We start from the raw sequence: 21323 nt of genomic DNA on the forward strand, positions 1-21323 counted from the left end.
TAATGTGTACATTATAATAATATAATAAATACTATTAAACCAGGGTTTATGATGAGTCATGAGATAAATTTGTGGGTTTAAAAAAACTTTAAATTTGCAGATAATCAGTGTAATGTAAAAAAAAAACACAAAAATGAAACTAGAATTGGTAAGAATCATGTATTTCAATAATAATGACATAAAAAAATATATATTAGTGAACTTCTTGTTTAAATTATAATCTGTGTTTTCAAAAGAATTTTATTTAGCTTCTATTATAAAAGATAACATTTTTTTTTTTGAAAGAGGTATAGTGTAAAGCAGTCAGTTGATAACGATCTCTGATAGAAACAAAACGTTCTAGTAAGTACTCCATTTTACACTATAGCTTTTCAAAAAAAGAAAATTATATCGATTATAATCTGTTTTGTTGGTAATGAGTTAATTACAAGTGAAATTAATTATATAAGTTAATTACAAATGATATTAATTATATATAATACATTTTGTGCATAATTAATTCAATAAATTGTAAAAGTGCATAATCCCTTAGAAAAAAATCTAAAACCTGAAATTGACATTAAAATACAATAAATAAATAATATTCTAATGTCATAAAATATTGTCTTTCTCAAAGTCGTAAAATTTTTCCATGATTAAAATTTGATTTCAAATTATTAAGATTTGTCCACCATTCAAATAAATGTGACTTGGCAATTAACTGTAACCATGGTGATATTTTTGTGTTGGTTGCATCAGCGTTTGCCAAGAACTCTTTCATTTGCTCTTGTGAAACATACTTGTAGTTTTGTACTTCGTTTGGTTCTGGACAGAGGTCAACTTCTTTCTGTGTAAACAGGATGTAGTCTATTTCATGTTCTCCCCATGTCTTATCATAGGGGGCGCTGTAATGCACTCTTGTAATATAATGGATATCATCCAAAGGTACCTATGTAACAAAAAATAATTTTGTACGCATGTTAATAATTAAACAATTTGGAGGACGGACAGACAGAGGTGTCAAAAATTATCAGTACCTGTTGTGGTTCTATGCCAAGTTCATGCTTCAACTTGCGTTGAGCTGCCCTCTTGACCCCAATAGCGCCCTCTGCCTCAAGTTCTCCTGGGTTACTGAGTGGATGGCTGCAACAAGTGTTAGCCCAATAACCTAACAAAAAAAAAGTTGTTTTTAATGATACTTACCTTAAGTGATGCTTACCTTAGTGAAATAAGGAGGCAAAGAGTTAACTCGTATAGGCTGCCTCCCCTCATATTTTTATGTGCAAGTCATATGTTTGTATTTGGTATCTATTATTTTTCTTACACAAAACCTTTTAATATGATGTTTTACTTACCTGGGAATGTTATCTTTGCATCTGAACGTTGTTGAATTAACAGCTCTCCTGATTGGTTGAAAAGGAACACACTAAATGCTCTGTGAAGCAGACCTGAAGTTAAAAACAATAGTTATTTAAAAACATAATAAAATTAAAGTGAATTCGGAGCATATCCATAAATTGTTTGCCTGGGAAAAATGGGTTTGCTGGGCCGGGGGGAAAATGAGTTTGCTGGGGGGAATATGAGTTTGCTGGAGGAAATATGAGTTTGCTGGAGGAAATATGAGTTTGCTGGAGGAAATATGAGTTTGCTGGGGGAAATGAGTTGCTGGAGGAATATGAGTTTGCTGGGGGAAATATGAGTTTGCTGGAGGAAATATGAGTTTGCTGGAGGAAAATGAGTTTGCTGGAGGGAAATATAAGTTTACTGGGGAAATATAAGTTTGCTGGGGGAATATAAGTTTGCTGGGGAAATGTGCTAGGGAAATATAAGTTTGCTGGGGAAATATGAGTTTGCTTGGGAAATGAGTTTGCTGGAGGAATATGAGTTTGCTGGGGGAAATGAGTTGCAGGGGGAAAAATTAGTTTGTTGGGGGGGGGGGGGGAATATGAGTTTGTTGGGGGAAATATGAGTTTGTTGGGGGAAACGATTTGCTTCCTCTTGTTCTGAAGCTAGACATAAAGTTTTTTTAGAGAGGGCAGCCCTTCCTCCACTTACATTTGTTGTCAGTCTTGTCAATTAAGTGGCAATTTTTCTTTGATTCTGCTCCAATAACATTGTCATCCTTGTCCACTAGGATGCAGGATTCTTTGAGGTAAGATTCTTGTACTTCATTAATTTTTGTTGTCATCATCGTTCTAAAAAAAAATGTTTATTATTATTAAGAAATCTTTTAAAATCGTCTTTAAAACAATTAATGATTAATTTCACTGAAAAATAGAAAGTAAATTGTTGATAACAATATACACGTTCAGCCAGGTATAATACTAGAATAATAAAATATATTGTATTTGACTTTTATTGATATTCTATTCCTAGGCCTACTGTGACGTCATACTATAGGCCAACAATAAAAATATGCGCCTCATAAAGATACTCTGCAGGCCTATTATAGAAACGAGTGAGGTATCTCTAGGAGGCCTAGCTAGGACATACAGGACAGACTATATTTTTGATCGATGTATGCAAGCAAACAAAATAATAGTCAGGCTTGATAATAATTCAACCTAGCAGTAGATTACCTTTTTGTTATCGAATTTAATAAATTAGTTATTTGGAATGTATTAAGTTTTCTTTGCACAACAACAGCGGATCGACAAAACGTAAACATGGCCAAATCCGAAATCCGCGACAATCATAAATTTGATAAAACCAGTTTTGCGTCATATGTACATAAATTGAGTTTACCTAACCATAAACAACCTTGTTTTATTTTGGAATTTTAAAGTTGCGCATAATTTTATGATTTCTATTTATTCATTCTATATATGTAAGCGTTATCAGAAGCTTGATCATTAGATTGACCATCAAATTCAATATATTATGAAAACGGATACCTAACGTTGACGCAAACATAACGTAAGACACACATCATATCCTTAAACGCAATAGAAGTTTTCTCCTTTGGCGATTTGCGCCCTCTACATACAACATTTGATATTGTTGATCGAAAAAATTGTCGAGTGAACGTTTCAGAGAAACGTGAAAAGCATTTCAAGTTTTTTATCAATACATATTTATCCATTATTTAACATATAGTCAGTAGCTAATAAGTATATTTTATTCTTAATTTGTTGTTCTTTGTTTAAGCTATCAAGTTGATCTTTATGACCGTCCTAGGCCTAGCTTCTTCTCTCTCTAGGCCTAGGCCTAGTAGTAGGCCTAGCTAGGCTAGCTACTAGTACTAGGCTAGGGTAGGCCTAGACTCTCTAGCCTGGCATCTGGCCGGGCGCTACTGCTGTTTTGCACCCACCCTACTACTACTAGGCCTATGTATAGTAGCCTAATAATTCAGTCAAGTCTCTCTTGAGTAATAGGCCCCACCTAAAAATAGTAGCCTAGGCATAATATTACTACTACTAGCTAGCCCCACCCTGGTCTGAGTAGGTCTCTTAGTCTTAGTCTAACTATGAGTAGTAGTACTAGTACGTATTAGAATAGAAGTGGGACAGAGAGAGAGAGAGAGGAGGAGGGTTTGATTTGTATCGGAACTACAACAAACAAAGTAGTGAGTGACTAGGCCTACAGTATGTCAAGTTTGGATATAGTCCACAATGTGATTGATAATAATAATAATTTTCGTTTTAGTTCATCATTTTTGAGCTTCTTCAGTGTTGCATTGCTGAACTATACTCAATCTTAAATCAAGATTGTTCGATAATAAAAGTAAAGAAAGGCAGTTGCAAGGAAACATTGAAATGGACGAGCTACGGAAGCTTGAACATCTATCGCTGGTGTCAAAAGTGTGCACAGAAATTGAGAACCATCTTGGGGTTAATGACAAAGACCTTGGTAAGAACAAAACAGCATTCTCCCAGTGGTTTCTTCATTTCGAGATGACACTGATCAATCATACATTAAAAAGGTCACTTAGACCATGGAGGTATAACAATATGCTTGGACTACAGTTTAGTCAGACAGTTAACTTTGAAATATTTTATTCAAGATCAATTTAATTAACTAAAATGGTGTAATAGTTTTCATTTATTTATTTATTTTTTTGTTGAACACCCTAATAATAAATTATAAATATTACAGCTGAGTTCTTGATTGATCTTGCTGAAAAAAACGATACGGTTGAGACGTTCCAAGGTGCTTTAGAAGAAAATGGGGTCGAAGTTCAAGAATCGTTTGTTAGAAATCTTCTTCGGTTGATACAACACATGAAATCAAAGGTAGAACCAAGCACTTCATCTGTAGTTAAAGTTGTTAAAGAAAAAACAAAGGTAGAGCAGAAAAGAGAAGCTTTTCCCGGTCTTTGCTTGCCAGATGAGGAGAAACAAGTAAGTTACAACATTTGATAATATAGTGTTTTTTACAATCTATTTGTTACCACTGAATATTACCATATTTTTCCCCATTCACTTAATTATCTGTATAGTACATCTCCACATAACAGCATAATACCATAGAAAAATTATGCAATTACAGTGTGTATGTCACATGTGGTACCTGTATCATGGAAGTTTAGGTTAGGGCTTATGATACAGTCATCGTGCATGTAAACGACATGAGATGCATGCTGTATCACAGAATTTGCCATGATACTCTACAAATTATAGATACAGTACCTAAGAACTCATTTTTGTTTATTTGTAGCTTGTTTGTTTATTGTTTCAAAAATTTATGTGCATTAGCAGATAAGAAATACAGTGGATTATAGTTTTAAATAATAACTATTCAGTTTAATATGTAGAGATTATTACAAGCACTTCAATTCAAATGTTTTTTATATACTTTTGTTTTTATTCATAGGTTACAAAGAGTGAGGATATTGATGTTGCTAATGATATAATGAATGAACTTGAGGCATTGATACCAAAGGGTGTCATTCCAAATGAGTAAGATTTATTTATCATACTTTCTCTTTGTCCATGTCTGAATCTTACTGACATTTATTTTTGAACATGCAGAATAATCGATATTAGTTTTTTGTCTGATTCCAGACATTTATCATAAACAATTTGTTTCCAAAAATGTTTGTGTCAGAGATGCCATTTACAAACAGACAAAGTGAACACAAAAAAAAATGTCACAGATATATACATAAAAATGAAATCTAATGAAATATGAGCTGGTGCTTCTAATTAGGAAATTAATTTAATACTTTTCTTCTGTGTGTAACATTCAGCTTGAGTTCATGTTTCCTTAATTAAGCTGTATTAATTAACTTTTCCTTTTAAGTGTTTCTGATCGATGTCAAAAGATTAGATTTTACAGAATTTTGCCAAATTTTGTCTTGTTAAACTGTTTATTGTAGCAAAAAACACTTACCTTACTACCCTTAAATCGTTCCACTTCAGTAAAATAAACCTAGGAACAAGGTGTGTTTGTGACATTTTATGTGTTTCAGTAAAATAAACCTAGGAACAAGAATTCATTTGTTGAAATAATTTCATCTGTTTTCTATTCTAATTTTATTTTAACACCGACTTCTGATTTGGTTTAACTCCAAAGAACAGTTCTCTAACAAAATTGATTTTTTCTTTCTTTTGTAAAATAGAAAAAGTTTAGGATTAAGTAAGAAAAAGAAAAGAAGTCGCAGCAGAAGTAGAGAAAAGGATAAGTCACGAGACAAACATAAACGGGACAAGAAAGGAAGAAGAAGATCTCGTTCATCAAGTAGAGACAGAAGACGAGATCGAAGTCGGAGCCGAGAAAAACGACGGAAGAGTCGTAGTCGAAGCAGGGACAGAGGAAGAGATCGAGATTACTCACGAAAACACAAAGATTCTAGCAAAAAATATGACGATAGGTTTGTGACAAAAGCGCCCGCCATGGATCCTGAGGTGGGCGAGATATATGGTGGCAAAGTGACAAGTGTTATGGTTTATGGTTGCTTTGTACAACTAGAAGGGTTGCGGAGAAGATGTGAAGGTCTTGTACATATCTCAGAGGTAAGTATCTTGTGTAAAAGAAACATTTTATATTACAAAAGGTTACAGCATATATAATATTAAATGTTCAGTTAACAACATAGAGATATTATAATATATTATCACTATAATATCTCTATAATCAGGGCCGTAGCCAGGATCTGTCAAGGGGGGGTTCGGACATTAAATATTTGGGTCGAACACACCCCCCCCCCCCCTCCCCCAGCCTGATGCGAAGCGAATTTTGTTAAATGACACCCCTAGATGGCCGGAAAAGACACTCTCGTGCAGCATGCTATATAACCAATGAGCAAAAAGATCGTACTTTTTCCTCCTCCTCAAACACGTCGATAATTTAAATGACGATAACTATTTGTTGCCGTGTGTTAGATGTGCGTGCTCTGTGCGGAACCGCCGACTGTTTGATCATTTACTCCGTATTTTGTTTTGCGTTCAAGTTCAATGTGAACGTATATCTAGGAGCAGCCCCGAAAAAAGCACACTGGGTGAAGGCAAATGCTATTTGCTAGCTCTATCTATAATATTTATTTACAGCAATTTGTTGAGGAATATAAATATGTAAATAGGTGATATTGATACATTTTAGTACGTATCGGCTGGTGGTCTAGAAAAAAATAATCGGATGCCATAATGTGAACTACAGTACTTGATACCATAGATATTATAGTGTAAAATATTAATATTCACTATATAATCCTCTATGATACATTATACTTCATAGTCACACATAAATACTGATGTACGTCGGAAGGCTATATACTTTATGCATGCTGCCTGACTGCCAGTGATCTAAACAATTATAGGTACGCAGTTGTCTGGCGGTGTCCTTTGTACGAATCGTTCGTGCGCCAGCTCGCTATGAGATGCGTCAATATCATGTTACATGCAGGGACCAAACATTTATTTTTCAGGTTAAAATCGGCAATTCATTTGCAGCTTTTAGAAATTTACAGACACGTATCACTAGTTGACGCTCATACAGAGAAGAAGGTTCACGAACAAGTTTACGAATTTTTCAATTTACAAACAACTTTTTGTACTGTGGGGCACGTATTTGGAGGATTTTTGGAGATGAGGGTGAGGTATTGGGCATGTCGGGGATGGGGGTTCGCAGTTGGTTAAGGGGGGTTCGCTGTAAAGGGGTGGTTCGCCCGAACCATAAAAAACCCCCCCCTGGCTACGGGCCTGATAATAATATTAATTCGGCAAAAGTTCTTAAAAGTACGTTTTACATTTCATCTTGCCAGGAGCGAGTAATAGGCATGAGCCCAAACAGAAAACTGCTCTTACTCCATCATTATTATAAAATACAAAAATAACAAAACTAAGTAGTACAAATTAATTAAAAACAAAACAAAGTTATAATGGGATTAACCAATTAGGAATAAGCTGCATTGAATAAACAATTACAACTTAATATTTTGAGATCAAATGTTTGGTGAGTTGGGCTTTAAAGTTTGAAATTGGAGCACGTTGTTTAATTTCATTGGGAAGTTGCTCCCATTATCTAGAAAAAAATAACAAACGATGAATTTAAAAATGTATTGGTCTTAGCTTTCTAATGTATTAAACACCCTTCACACATTTCATTTGATCTCATTAGTTCCAGCATGAATGACAACATTTTCTGCATCTGGTCAGATCGATCTCACTTAATGTATAGTTAACTTGTTCCACAGTTGCTCCTCTTAATGTTCTCACAGATGTTTCACATTGGCCACAGCCAAATGGAATCTGTTTTTGTTGTCAGTCGTGCTTTTGAACCTAGTAATAGGAGTAGAACAAACAGGTGGTACCACTAGAAAAACTTCACTATAAGATTTTAGATATAATATTTATCTAGAAAACTTTAACAGGTTGAAACTTCATCACAGCTATCATCAGCTAGGCTGAAACTGAAATCCACCATTGACATCTTAGATAATGAGGAACAAGCCAGTCCAGGAAGACAATGAACAGCTTAAAACAAAGCTTGATATGTGTAGCACTAGGCCTAGAAAAAGCACAGTTAAAAACTGCTATAGCTCTAAAATTACCTCAAAATAACCAATGAAACTTGCATAACTATATATCCAATATCAGTTCAGCTTTCCAATGGTGTTAGGAAAAGTCCAACCTTATACATTATTTTGCCCTAAATATGTTTATTTCTATGAATACATGACAGCAACCACTGCTTAGCTATGGTAACAAGTAGTAGTTTTATATCCCAGAATATTGTACTATTGTATTGTATTTTTACCAGTTACGAAGAGAGGGACGAGTATCTGATGTCAGCGATGTAGTTGCAAAAGGTCAGATTGTAAAGGTCAAAATAATTAGCATATCAGGAACGAAGATTAGTCTCTCAATGAAGGATGTTAATCAAGAAACGGGGGAAGATTTAAACCCTAGAGGGCATCGTAATGCATTAGAAGAGACATCAAAATCTGAGGAAAGCTTAAGAAATCCTGACCGTCCATCCAACATACCAATAGTGAACGTGCCAGATGTTGAGGATAATGGAATCAGAAAGAGAGTACAACGGATGACATCACCAGAGAAATGGGAGTTACAACAGGTCTGTATTACATTTTGATTACACTATCATTTTTATTTCATTCATTTTACTCATAAAAAAAAAATGAAGTAATTAAAAACATGTCGAAGATGAAAAGGATCAACAACAAAAAGCTAAAAACTTGTACAGGGTTGAAGACCTAAAATAACTAAACAACTATAAAACAGCTAATACTATAATAATAAATATACAATATATTAAAATATATATATAAAGTAATATTGACAATGGTATGTTGAATTAAGGAATGGCCATGTAAATATGTAGCTATTGAGTCTAACTGTCAATCTCTGCATGCTCATATATTTTAAAGCATGTGTAGAAAGAAAAAAAAAATATCACTGTTTATAAACTGCCTTGCTATGAACAAGTAGATGCAGATTACATGATGTTTTCATAAGAGTGTTTGGGACTTTGTATGTGTTTGTGACATTTTATGTGATTGTGATATTTTATGTGTGATTGTGACATTTTATGTGTTTGTGACATTTTGTGTGTTTGTTACAATTTATGTGTTTGTGACATTTTATGTGTTTGTGACATTTTATGTGTTTGTGACATTTTGTGTGTTTGTTACAATTTATGTATTTGTGACATTTTATGTGTTTGTGACATTTTATGTGTTTGTGACTATTTATCTGATTGTGACATTTATGTTTTTTTGACATTGTTTGTGTTTGTGACATATTAATTTGTGTCATTTATGTGTTTGTGACATTGTATGTGTTTGTGACATTGTATGTGTTTGTGACATTTTATGAGTTTGTGACATTGTACGTGTTTGTGACATTGTATGAGTTTGTGACATTGTATGTGTTTGTGACATTTTATGAGTTTGTGACATTGTATGTGTTTATGCCATTTTATGAGTTTGTGACATTGTATGTGTTTGTGACATTTTATGAGTTTGTGACATTGTGTGTGTTTGTGACATTGTATGTGTTTGTGACATTGTGTGTGTTTGTGACATTGTATGTGTTTGTGACATTTTATGTGTTTATGACATTTTATGAGTTTGTGACATTGTATGTGTTTGTGACATTTTATGAGTTTGTGACATTTTATGTGTTTGTGACATTGTGTGTGTTTATGACATTTTATGAGTTTGTGACATTGTATGTGTTTGTAACATTTTATGTGTTTGTGACATTTTATGAGTTTGTAACATTGTATGTGTTTGTGACATTGTGTGTGTTTATGACATTTTATGAATTTATGACATTGTATGTGTTTGTGACATTGTATGTGTGTTACATTTATTTTAGATGAGGTCTGCCAATTGTATCCATGTGACTGAGCTTCCTAACTACGATGAAGATACAGGAATTCTAACTAAAGATGGAGATGAGTCTGATGAAGATGTGGAGGTTGAACTGGTGGAAGAGGAACCACCGTTTCTACGTGGACATGGACGTCAAAGCCTGGAACTCAGTCCTGTTAGGATTGTCAAGGTATTGATTATGCCCGTAACATTTAAACAAATGTTTCCAATTACTGAATTCACTTCTAGTCTAATATCAAGATAATATAAGACAGTAAAAGAATATGCAAACCATATTTCAAATTTTGTCTGTTTATCAAAATGTCTTGCCTCATCATTGTTTGTCAATTGTGGATTTCATAGTTTGTACTTTAGTTTCTTTCACGTTTTTTCTGTAGTTTTACATTATGAAAAACATACAAAAACTTTTTTCATAATTTTTAGAATCCTGATGGAACGCTGTCAAAGGCAGCTATGATGCAGAGCGCCCTCGCAAAGGAAAGACGGGAGGTAAAGGTTGCTCAAGAAAGAGCGGAATCTGAGAATATTCCTACAGGAATGAACAAAAACTGGATTGATCCCATGCCAAACAGTAATTATTATAAATATTTTTTTTATCATAAAATTATTAAAAATTATAAATGTTGATATATATTTTTATATGTACTGTAAATAATAATAAAATAATAATAAACAGTATTTAGCGCCTAATGGATCACTGACCCCTCTAGGTGCTTTACATAGGACCTTAACTAATGGTAATAAACTATCCCCCGCCGGACACCATTCCGGTATTTCTTAGTAGAGGTTTCGGGGATGGAGACAATCAATAATGTGAAAAAAAAAAAAAATGTAACTAAGCTTAACTATGCTTAACTAAGGTAAAACTATCCCCCGGCCGAACACCATCCCGGTATTTCTGAGTCAAGGTTTCGGGGCCAGAATTAAAGGGTCTTTCACACCTGTTCCGGCACGGTTCCGGTCCGGCGAATCGAACATCAATGTTTCGTTTTCACGCGGCTATGCGCCAATCGATATGCGCGTAGCCGCGTGAAAACGAAACATTGACGTTCGATTGGATTTTCCGGCGCCGGACCGGAACCGTGCCGGGACAGGTGTGAAGGGTCTTTCAGAATAGAGAGTAAATGAAGCATGCACAACTTAAGCTAGGGTTAAACTATCCCCCGCCGGACACCATCCTGGTATTTCTGAGTCAAGGTTTCGGGGAAGGAATAAATGAATGAATGAATAAGTTAATTAATACCGTATGAGAACAGATGGGCTTTCAGTCGTGATTTAAAAATACTGACTGAAGGAGCAAGTCTCACAAAGAGTGGAAGTTTGTTCCATAATGAAGGTGCTATTGCTGCAAAAGACCTTCTACCATAAGCAGTGGATGATTTTGGTAATGTTAGAAGAAATTGATCACCTGACCTTAAAGAGCGCGACGGGATGTATTCAGAAATGAGCTCGCGAATATAATCAGGGGCAAGCCCATGTAACGCTTTGTAAGTGATCAGCGAGATTTAACTGTTTATCTATATTTTTATAAGCGTACATATTTTATATTTGATTCATCTATAAATTCCTAAAGATCTGTCTACACTAACAAAGTTTATGTGACAAAAAAAGTGTGATGTGCCCATATATAATGTCATACCACTACCATATTTGGGCAAACCACTACCATATTGGGCACATCACACTTTTTTTTGTCAAACTAGTTTGGGCTCTAGTTTTGAATCTCTACTCACCCATTCCATCTATCCATTAACAAAGCATTATGAGGTAGTAATATATATGTTTATCATTCAGGTGAACGAGCGCTAGTTGCAAATGTAAAGAACATGGTTATGCCAGCACCTCAGATGCCCGAATGGAAGAAGGTGGCCTTTGGTGGCAGCAATGCATCGTACGGGAAGAAAACAAAGATGTCAATTATTGAACAGAGACAGAGTCTTCCAATCTACAAGTTAAAAGATCAACTAGTACAGGTGGGTTGAAAATTCATTTGTCTTTAATTTTTTTGTTCTAGCCTCCAGTCCCAGGATCCACATTCCTGGCCTAAGTAAATGTATTCATCTTTGCCTCCAGTGGCAGGAGAAAACATTCTTAGTCTAAATTCATTTTTCTGTTTTTGTAGGCTGTGGAAGAAAATCAAATTTTAGTTGTGATTGGTGAGACAGGGTCTGGGAAGACTACACAAATGACGCAGTACCTAGCAGAGGCAGGGTATGTCACTACAGGCAAGATAGGGTGTACTCAGCCTAGGCGTGTTGCTGCTATGTCCATTGCTAAAAGAGTGTCAGAGGAGTTTGGTTGCCGTCTTGGACAAGAGGTACCTTTTTTTATTTTTTATTCACACAGTATTTAAATATCTATTCATATTCTTTTATACAGTTAAAAATGTGAGCAAAGTATCAGGCCTAAAATGATGGACTTGGTCTGGTTACAGTGCATATAAGCTACCCTATAGCATTTAGTCAATACTGAAATTGGGTACGTTACATGTACACCACATCATGCTGGCTTCTGCTGCCTTGATTAGGCAATAGCTTCAGAAAATACTGCTTTGACATAACAATGTGATATTTCCTAGGTTGGTTACACAATTCGTTTTGAGGACTGCACCTCCCCTGAAACCAAGATCAAATACATGACAGAGGGTATGTTGCTTCGAGAGTGCCTCATCGATGCTGATCTATCGCAGTATAACATCATTATGCTTGACGAAGCCCACGAACGGACCATTCATACGGACGTGCTCTTCGGTCTTCTGAAAAAAGCAATTAAGAAACGGCCAGATATGAAACTGATCGTAACATCCGCAACGTTGGATGCTGTTAAGTTCTCTCAGTACTTCTTTGAAGCAGTAAGTAACTGTTTTCTCTCATATATAGAAAGATTTATTTTTCATATATTTACACACAGTGAATGTTGACAATAGGGAATTTACGAAACACGACGGGAAGCCATAGGATGGTGCTCATGAATAATTTATGCATGAGCTTTAACAAAGTGGCCGGAGCTTATCGTGAAATTCCGTCGTCTTAACTTTTTGAGGACGATAAAGTTGCCATTTTACCATGTACGGAGAACAACTAGAAATAATGTACATAACCTTAAATATACAGTTCAAATTACACTTAAATGGAATTTTCAAAACTCTAAATAATATTTGAACTTCTAATTTAATTGTTGAATGAAATAACATTTTTATTTGGTTAAAATGGCTGTTTTAAAAGCGGCATTTGAATGCGAGGCCCTAGCTAGGAAGGCTAGGCCTATGCTGTGTCATCAGAGCCAGCGATTCAGAAGGGCCCCGCGCCACGAGACATTGGAGGGAGAGACTGCCGGTCGTCGTCTTCACGCAACGGGTTGTAACTAATAAAACGGCTATGTTCACTGTATATGATTTTACGCTCTAGCAAACACAGGATATTCGTCGTCCCTAGTAACACAAACAAGACAACATAAGCAAACAGTGATAAAGATACAAATAGTAAAAGGTTAGGTGGGCTCTCACAGGTGGTTCTGATGCTGGCCTCCCCAACAAGTAATCTAACTATGAGATATGTGTAAGAACATTTTATTGATTAGCACTAACCATAGCAGAATCTGGATCACCTAACAGTTAGAGAAGAGCTAAATAAGTGCTCATTCAAATAAATAGAATTAATTCATTAGAGGCAGATAGCTGTTAAACATTAACAGTAAACATCCTATTCTTTTAGCCAATCTTTACCATTCCTGGTCGTACATTTCCTGTTGAAACACTATATACAAAGGAAGCAGAAACTGATTACCTAGATGCTTCATTGATTACTGTTATGCAAATACATTTAACTGAACCACCAGGTAAGTTATATGCAAATTCATTTAACTAAACCACCAGGTAAGTTATATGCAAATTCATTTAACTGAACCACCAGGTAAGCTATATGCAAATACATTTAACTGAACCACCAGGTAAGTTATATGCAAATTCATTTAACTGAACCCTTAGGTAAGTTATATGCAAATTCATTTAACTGAACCACCAGGTAAGTTATATGCAAATACATTTAACTGAACCACCAGGTAAGTTATATGCAAATTCATTTTAATGAACCACCAGGTAAGTTATATGCAAATTCATTTATAAGTTATATGCAAATTCATTTAACTGAACCACCAGGTAAGTTATCTGCAAATTCATTTAACTGGACCACTAGGTAAGTTATATGCAAATACATTTAACTGAACCACCAGGTAAGTTATATGCAAATTCATTTAACTGAACCCTTAGGTAAGTTATATGCAAATTCATTTAACTGAACCACCAGGTAAGTTATATGCAAATACATTTAACTGAACCACCAGGTAAGTTATCTGCAAATTCATTTAACTGGACCACCAGGTAAGTTATTTGCAAATACATGTAACTGAACAGCCAGGTAAGTTATCTGCAAATTCTTTTAACTGAACCACTAGGTAAGTTATCTGCAAATTCATTTAACTGGACCACTAGGTAAGTTATTTGCAAATACATGTAACTGAACAGCCAGGTAAGTTATCTGCAAATTCTTTTAACTGAACCACTAGGTAAGTTATCTGCAAATTCATTTAACTGAACCACCAGGTAAGTTGTCTGCAAATACATTTAACTGAACCACCAGGTAAGTTGTCTGCAAATAGGTTTATTGATTTTTCTTGTTTGTAGTGCAAGATGAAATGTAATTTGACTACTTTTTTATATCTAAAGGCGACATTCTGATGTTCCTGACAGGTCAAGAAGAGATTGACACAGCTTGTGAAATTCTTTTTGAACGGATGAAGTCAATGGGAGCAGAAGTTCCTGAACTCATCATTCTTCCGGTTTACTCCTCACTTCCCAGCGAAATGCAAACCAGAATATTTGATCCAGCACCTCCTGGTAGCAGAAAGGTATATTTAATTTGTTGCTGTTGCTAAATTAAGTGACAGACTTTCCAGGTTTTCCAATAATCGCTGTTTCTTAGTATTTCAAGTGATCTCCCATCTCAACAAGGAAAGTCGCCCTATAAAGATGCAATTTCCAGATTGTGTTGGATACACAGAAAAAACATTCTGATAGTGTATAAACTTTTAGGCTTAAACTCCTTTTGATTAACTAATGCCAAGAAATGCACTTTCATTTTCCACCAAAGCACACAGTATTTCGCTAGCCTTAAAAAGTGAATGCCAAACCCATTTTTTACTTAAAGATGATGAGGCATCACAAGTTAGCATAGTCTTCAATACTGTATATAAACATAGACGTACTCCATTGAGTTGTTAGTCTTGCAACATTAATCAATCAAAATGTCTCTTTCTTTTATGTTCTTTCATAGGTTGTGATAGCTACAAACATAGCAGAGACATCATTAACAATTGATGGCATCTACTACGTTGTTGACCCAGGTTTTGTCAAACAGAAAGTATACAACTCCAAGACTGGAATGGACCAGCTTGTTGTTACTCCTATTTCACAGGTATTAATTCTGAATTTCTTTACACTGACCTTTTATCATCATTATCATCATCCCTCTTCCTAGATTACTGACATTCCCTTGGTAAATACTTTGATTCCAGTCCCCCTTTTACTTGCTGTATTTTACTGTGTACATTCTCAACATATCCTTCGATTTCATATTTCATTTAAATCAAATAGGAAAAATTGTGTATATTTATTTATTTAGGCACACTCTTGTAGTTAAACATGACTAGCCCGTTCTGGCTTATAAGAAAAAACAATTGAATACATTTCATTTGTATATATTTAAAACAAAACAATGAGTATATTATTGTAGAGTATATTTATTTTTATTTTTTTTTTTAATATCCACAAAAATAAAACCATTCAGATGTTAATTTTCCATAATCAGCCTTGATGGAAGCTCATGTTTTAATGTGATGGTAATAAAAGACATTTCATTTTACAACAGGCTCAAGCTAAGCAAAGAGCAGGAAGAGCTGGCCGTACAGGTCCAGGAAAATGCTATCGCCTCTACACAGAACGAGCGTACCGTGATGAGATGTTAACGACCGCGGTACCTGAGATTCAGCGTACCAATCTAGTTAGCACGCTTCTATCGCTCAAAGCTATGGGAATCAACGATCTTCTATCCTTTGATTTTATGGATCCTCCACCCATGGAAACACTCATCACGGCTATGGAACAGTTGCACTCACTTAGTGCTCTGGATGATGAGGGCCTACTCACTAGACTGGGAAGAAGGGTAAGTGTTAATATTCATACATTATTCATCAATTCAAATTCAAATATTCTTTATTCATCCTCTATCATGAAAATATACAACAACAATATATGAGAACATAAAAAGATGAAAAGGAAACACAATGCTATTATTTTAGCACACATTAATAATAATCATTTACTAAAAAATTGCTAAATGTTTTTGCTGTAATGTTTTCATTTTTGTTTTTATTCAGATGGCTGAGTTTCCATTAGAACCTATGTTATCTAAAGTGTTGATAATGTCTGTACATTTAGGCTGTAGCGATGAGATTCTTACAATTGTATCTATGCTTTCTGTACAGAATGTGTTTTATCGGCCAAAGGTAAGTGCTAAACATTTCTTTTGACATTGAGGTCAGTGTGATATTCCAGTAACCATTGATTTCATTTTTTGTGAATAAACAAATGCTTTTGATTGCGAGTAAAGCTTATTAATATGTTCCTGATAGTACCCTACGTAATTGGCTCTTCTGTTTATTACCAACAACTGTCTCTAGGTAGAATATAAAGGTGAGGAAATTGATTTCATCTGTTTTGTGTCATCACCATGTCATGATGACATAGGCATATCATTTTTAAGGGTACATACAGTATGTTCTGCATCCTTGATAAATCCCTCTTTTAAAAGAGATTATTTATTTAATTTATTAGGACAAGCAAGCAATAGCTGACCAACGAAAGGCTAAATTCCACCAGCAAGAGGGCGATCATTTAACGCTATTAGCCGTCTACAATTCGTGGAAGAATAACAAGTTTTCAAATCCATGGTGTTTTGAAAACTTTGTACAAGCAAGGACGTTAAGAAGGTCACAAGATGTCCGCAAACAGCTGCTGGGAATTATGGATAGGTAAAGTTAATACAGTAAAGCTAAAGGGACAACTTCAAGAAAACAAAGTGTCCCTCAATAGAAGTGTCCCCTCAATGGGGGGTTAACCATAGTGTTAAAGAATATATTGTCCTTGTTTGTTTCATGATAATGTGCCCCTGTAATAGGAGTGTACCCTGAATAGGTGTGCCCCTGTAATAGAGGAGTGTCCCCTGAATAGGTGTGCCCCTGTAATAGGAGTGTACCCTGAATAGGTGTGCCCCTGTAAAAGGGGTGTACCCTGAATAGGTGTGCCCCTGTAATAGGGGTGTCCCCTGAATAGGTGTGCCCCTGTAATAGGAGTGTACCCTGAATAGGTGTGCCCCTGTAATAGGGGTGTACCCTGAATAGGTGTGCCCCTGTAATAGGGGTGTCCCCTGAATAGGTGTGCCCCTGTAATAGGAGTGTACCCTGAATAGGTGTGCCCCTGTAATAGGGGTGTACCCTGAATAGGTGTGCCCCTGTAATAGGGGTGTCCCCTGAATAGGTGTGCCCCTGTAATAGGAGTGTACCCTGAATAGGTGTGTCCCTGTAATAGGAGTGTCCCCTGAATAGGTGTGCCCTTGTAATAGGAGTGTACCCTGAATAGGTGTGCCCCTGTAATAGGAGTGTACCCTGAATAGGTGTGCCCTTGTAATAGGAGTGTACCCTGAATAGGTGTGCCCCTGTAATAGGAGTGTCCCCTGAATAGGTGTGCCCTTGTAATAGGAGTGTACCCTGAATAGGTGTGTTCCTGTAATAGGAGTGTCCCCTGAATAGGTGTGCCCTTGTAATAGGAGTGTACCCTGAATAGGTGTGCCCCTGTAATAGGAGTGTACCCTGAATAGGTGTGTTCCTGTAATAGGAGTGTACCCTGAATAGGTGTGCCCCTGTAATAGGAGTGTACCCTGAATAGGTGTGCCCCTGTAATAGGAGTGTACCCTGAATAGGTGTGTTCCTGTAATAGGGGTGTACCCTGAATAGGTGTGTCCCTGTAATAGGAGTGTCCCTGTAATAGGAGTGTCCCCTGAATAGGTGTGCCCTTGTAATAGGAGTGTACCCTGAATAGGTGTGCCCCTGTAATAGGGGTGTACCCTGAATAGGTGTGCCCCTGTAATAGGAGTGTACCCTGAATAGGTGTGCCCCTGTAATAGGAGTGTACCCTGAATAGGTGTGTTCAGGGGTGTACCCTGAATAGGTGTGCCCCTGTAATAGGAGTGTACCCTGAATAGGTGTGTTCCTGTAATAGGGATGTCCCCTGAGTAGGGGTAACTCATAGGTGCTCTACTGTATTATATATTAGATAAATCATGTATGATACCACCAAACTTTCGAGTTAAAATCAAGATTGTGATGCATTTGATGAATAGGCAAACTGCCTTAAAATATCATGACATGTTTCGAGGAACTATTCTCATCACCAGAATTGAAATCAACGCTTAGAGTACAACAACCTGCTTATTGGTATATAAGTACTCTAGGCGTTGTAAGGTGTGTCTGGGGGCTCCTCGAACATGGGGGTATATTGGGTTCATTAGCATATGTCATTACATCATCTCAGTAGCTAATGATTGGTTCTAAGTTGATCCAGAGGTGTTTGGGTAGAAGTGATTAATGGTATAATAAGGTATTCCAATGATGGATAACAATGTCATATCTGTACTTAAATAGTGTCAACCTCTCCTGGTTTAACGATGGGAAAGGTCCAAAGTGTTTTCTTTAGAGACTTGATTATGGACTAAATGGAATTTTAAAACTTTTGGACACACTCTTAACTGGACCAAGTGAGGGAGTTCGTGAACTCAATTGAATCTAATACAAAGGTTGATTTCTGAATTATAAATGTATGTCATTATATTACAATATGTATATACTGTACTTTTAGTTACATTATGTAAGTAATGACTGACTCATGACATTGTTATTCTCAGTTTCTGTTGTTTATCACGAACGAAAATGAAACTACACAAAGTGAATATGTTTGAAAGAGAATTTAATATGACAAGCGCTTATAGTACTCATTCTATCCTGCTCCAGTAAATCTTGAAGAAACATAAAAATACGAAAATAAATAAAATATTTAAAACCTTATTTACCCCTTTTTTGTTATGCATTTTTAGACATAAATTAGATGTTGTATCCTGTGGAAAGACAACAGCTAAGGTGCAGAAAGCCCTGCTTAGTGGCTTCTTCAGCAATGCTGCTAAAAAGGTACAAATTCATTTTGATTTCTTAAAATAGAAAGAATAAACAAAGATGTTTAACTTCCATTAAACCTTGTTCCTAAGAACACTTGACACAGTGTGTTTATCTGTTTACAGGATCCACAAGAAGGCTATCGCACACTTTGTGATCAACAGGTGGTATACATACATCCTTCAAGCTCTCTGTTCAACAGGCAGCCAGATTGGTTAGTAATTCATTTATTCAGACATACAGATTGTTTTGAAACCTAATTATTTTCATTGGTAATGGGCAAGACCAGTCTGTCTGAAAACCAAAAACTCTCCCAAATCCAGACATCTAAAATGGTCCAAATTCATGTTTACCTTTAGAACCACATTCTGAATACCAGACTTTCTGGAAAACTAGACATATTAGGGCAGCCCAAAGGGGTCCGGTATTGGAAGAGTATTACCAAACTTTAGTAATGAAATTAAAACAAACATTAAAAGATATTTAAATTAATTTCTTGTGGTTCCACAATCATCCTAAAATAAAATGTGTTTTACTTATTTGCAAAATAAATAAATATTATTGTTTTGTTATAGGGTTATATATCATGAACTTGTGCTTACTACCAAAGAATATATGAGGGAGGTCACGACCATTGACCCCAAGTGGTTAGTTGAGTTTGCTCCGGCATTCTACAAATTCTCTGACCCGACTAAACTCAGCAAACAGAAGAAGCAACAACGTTTAGAACCCCTTTACAACAAATATGAAGAACCAAACTCATGGAGAATATCAAGGCATAGGATTAGACGCAATTAAATCCTTGAAGTTGTTAGAAAGAGCCAAACTCCTGGAGAATATCAAGACATTAGATTAAACGCAATTGAATCCCTGCAGTTGTTAGAAAGAGCCAAACTTATGGAGAGAAAATCAACGAAATTAAATCCCGGTAGTTATTAAAAAGAACCCAACTCGTGGAGAATATCAAGACATAGGATTAGACGCAATTAAATCCCTGAAGTTGTTAGAAAGAGCCAAACTCCTGGAGAATATCAAGACATAAGATTAGACGCAATTAAATCCCTGAAGTTGTTAGAAAAGAACCAAACTTATGGAGAATATCAAGACATAAAAATAGACGTAATTAAATCCCTGCAGTTGTTAAAAAGAGCCGAACTTGTAGAGAATATCAAGACATAGGATTAGACGCAATTAAATCCCTGAAGTTGTTACAAAGAGCCAAACTCCTGGAGAATATGAAGACATAAGATTAGACGCAATTAAATCCCTGAAGTTTTTAGAAAAAAGCCAAACTTATGGAGAATATCAAGACATAAGAATAGACGTAATTAAATCCCTGAAGTTGTTAGAAAGAGCCGAACTTGTAGAGAATATCAAGACATAAGAATAGACGTAATTAAATCCCTGAAGTTGTTAGAAAGAGCCAAACTCCTTGAGAATATCAAGACATAAGATTAGACGCAATTAAATCCCTAATGTTGTTAGAAAAAAGCCAAACTTATGGAGAATATCAAGACATAGGATTAGACGCAATTAAATCCCTGCAGTTGTTTAAAAGAGCCAAACTTGTAGAGAATATCAAAACATAGGATTAGACGCAATTAAATCCCTGCAGTTGTTAAGAAAAACCAAACTCATGGGGAATATGAAGACATAGGATTAGACACCATTAAATCCCTGCAGTTGTTAGAAAGAACCAAATTTATGGAGAATATCAAGACTTAAGAATAGACGCAATTAAATCCCTGCAGTTGTTAGAAAGAACCATAGGATTAGACACAATTAAATTTTTTAAAAGAGATGATACAGCTTACTCCATAGATTTCCATTTTAAAATAAATGAAGGAAATTATATGAAGTCCGAAACTGTACCAAGATTTATGAGCTGGGAGGGAAATTGTGGGATGGTTTTTTTTTTGTGGATGAAGGTTTGGAGGAGGGGGTATTCATCTGTCATTTCAAAACCGTTGAACATTTTTTTTAATGTAACAAAAATACTTTTTTTTCTAATTTTACTATAAATTTACTATAAGCTAAATAAAACATGTAATATAAATTTTGATAAAAAAAGTTGTTTTTCAATTTCTTGAATATTGTTTTTTGATACCTGTACAACAATATACAGTATGTGAATTATAATGTTCAATTATGTGACAAAATTTGATTTTTATAACAAATTTCACTAATATTGTTATAAAGGCATAGTATATAATATTTACATAAAATGGAATATGAACACGTTTATGAATATGATTTTTTTTGCAACGTG

The 21323-nt window shown here is 35.4% G+C and overlaps 2 protein-coding genes across 2 annotated transcripts; one reads left to right on the forward strand and one right to left on the reverse strand.

The window, feature by feature from the left end:
- Positions 1 to 210: 210 nt before the first annotated feature.
- LOC140047349 (isopentenyl-diphosphate Delta-isomerase 1-like) lies at positions 211 to 2661 on the reverse strand. The gene is made up of 5 exons (XM_072092307.1): positions 2559 to 2661; positions 2035 to 2174; positions 1335 to 1427; positions 1017 to 1147; positions 211 to 928 (listed from the first exon to the last, which is right to left on the reverse strand). The coding sequence occupies exons 1-5, from the start codon at positions 2645 to 2647 to the stop codon at positions 611 to 613; spliced, it is 771 nt and encodes a 256-aa protein (XP_071948408.1). The 5' UTR covers positions 2648 to 2661; the 3' UTR covers positions 211 to 610.
- Positions 2662 to 3011: 350 nt separating this feature from the next.
- Positions 3012 to 21203, forward strand: LOC140059623 (ATP-dependent RNA helicase DHX8-like). The gene is made up of 20 exons (XM_072105615.1): positions 3012 to 3074; positions 3625 to 3828; positions 4075 to 4319; positions 4792 to 4877; positions 5540 to 5933; positions 8179 to 8493; positions 9759 to 9944; positions 10199 to 10346; positions 11570 to 11748; positions 11898 to 12092; positions 12354 to 12626; positions 13489 to 13612; positions 14499 to 14680; positions 15106 to 15246; positions 15700 to 15993; positions 16208 to 16336; positions 16665 to 16861; positions 18979 to 19069; positions 19180 to 19268; positions 19630 to 21203. The coding sequence occupies exons 2-20, from the start codon at positions 3735 to 3737 to the stop codon at positions 19850 to 19852; spliced, it is 3585 nt and encodes a 1194-aa protein (XP_071961716.1). The 5' UTR covers positions 3012 to 3074; positions 3625 to 3734; the 3' UTR covers positions 19853 to 21203.
- Positions 21204 to 21323: the final 120 nt, after the last annotated feature.

The sequence above is a fragment of the Antedon mediterranea genome, chromosome 1, assembly GCF_964355755.1.
Source record: "Antedon mediterranea chromosome 1, ecAntMedi1.1, whole genome shotgun sequence".
Lineage (NCBI taxonomy): Eukaryota > Metazoa > Echinodermata > Crinoidea > Comatulida > Antedonidae > Antedon > Antedon mediterranea.

Coding starts and splice junctions, on each gene's coding strand:
- LOC140047349 (XM_072092307.1), bottom strand. CDS start 2,647: ATGTTTACGTTTTGTCGATCCGCTGTTGTTGTGCAAAGAAAACTTAAT. Junction 2,175..2,558: donor TTAAATTCGATAACAAAAAG/GTAATCTACTGC, acceptor ATTTTTTTTTAG/AACGATGATGACAACAAAAA. Junction 929..1,016: donor TTGGCATAGAACCACAACAG/GTACTGATAATT, acceptor TTTGTTACATAG/GTACCTTTGGATGATATCCA.
- LOC140059623 (XM_072105615.1), top strand. CDS start 3,735: ATGGACGAGCTACGGAAGCTTGAACATCTATCGCTGGTGTCAAAAGTG. Junction 16,337..16,664: donor ATGTGTTTTATCGGCCAAAG/GTAAGTGCTAAA, acceptor TTAATTTATTAG/GACAAGCAAGCAATAGCTGA. Junction 16,862..18,978: donor CTGCTGGGAATTATGGATAG/GTAAAGTTAATA, acceptor ATGCATTTTTAG/ACATAAATTAGATGTTGTAT.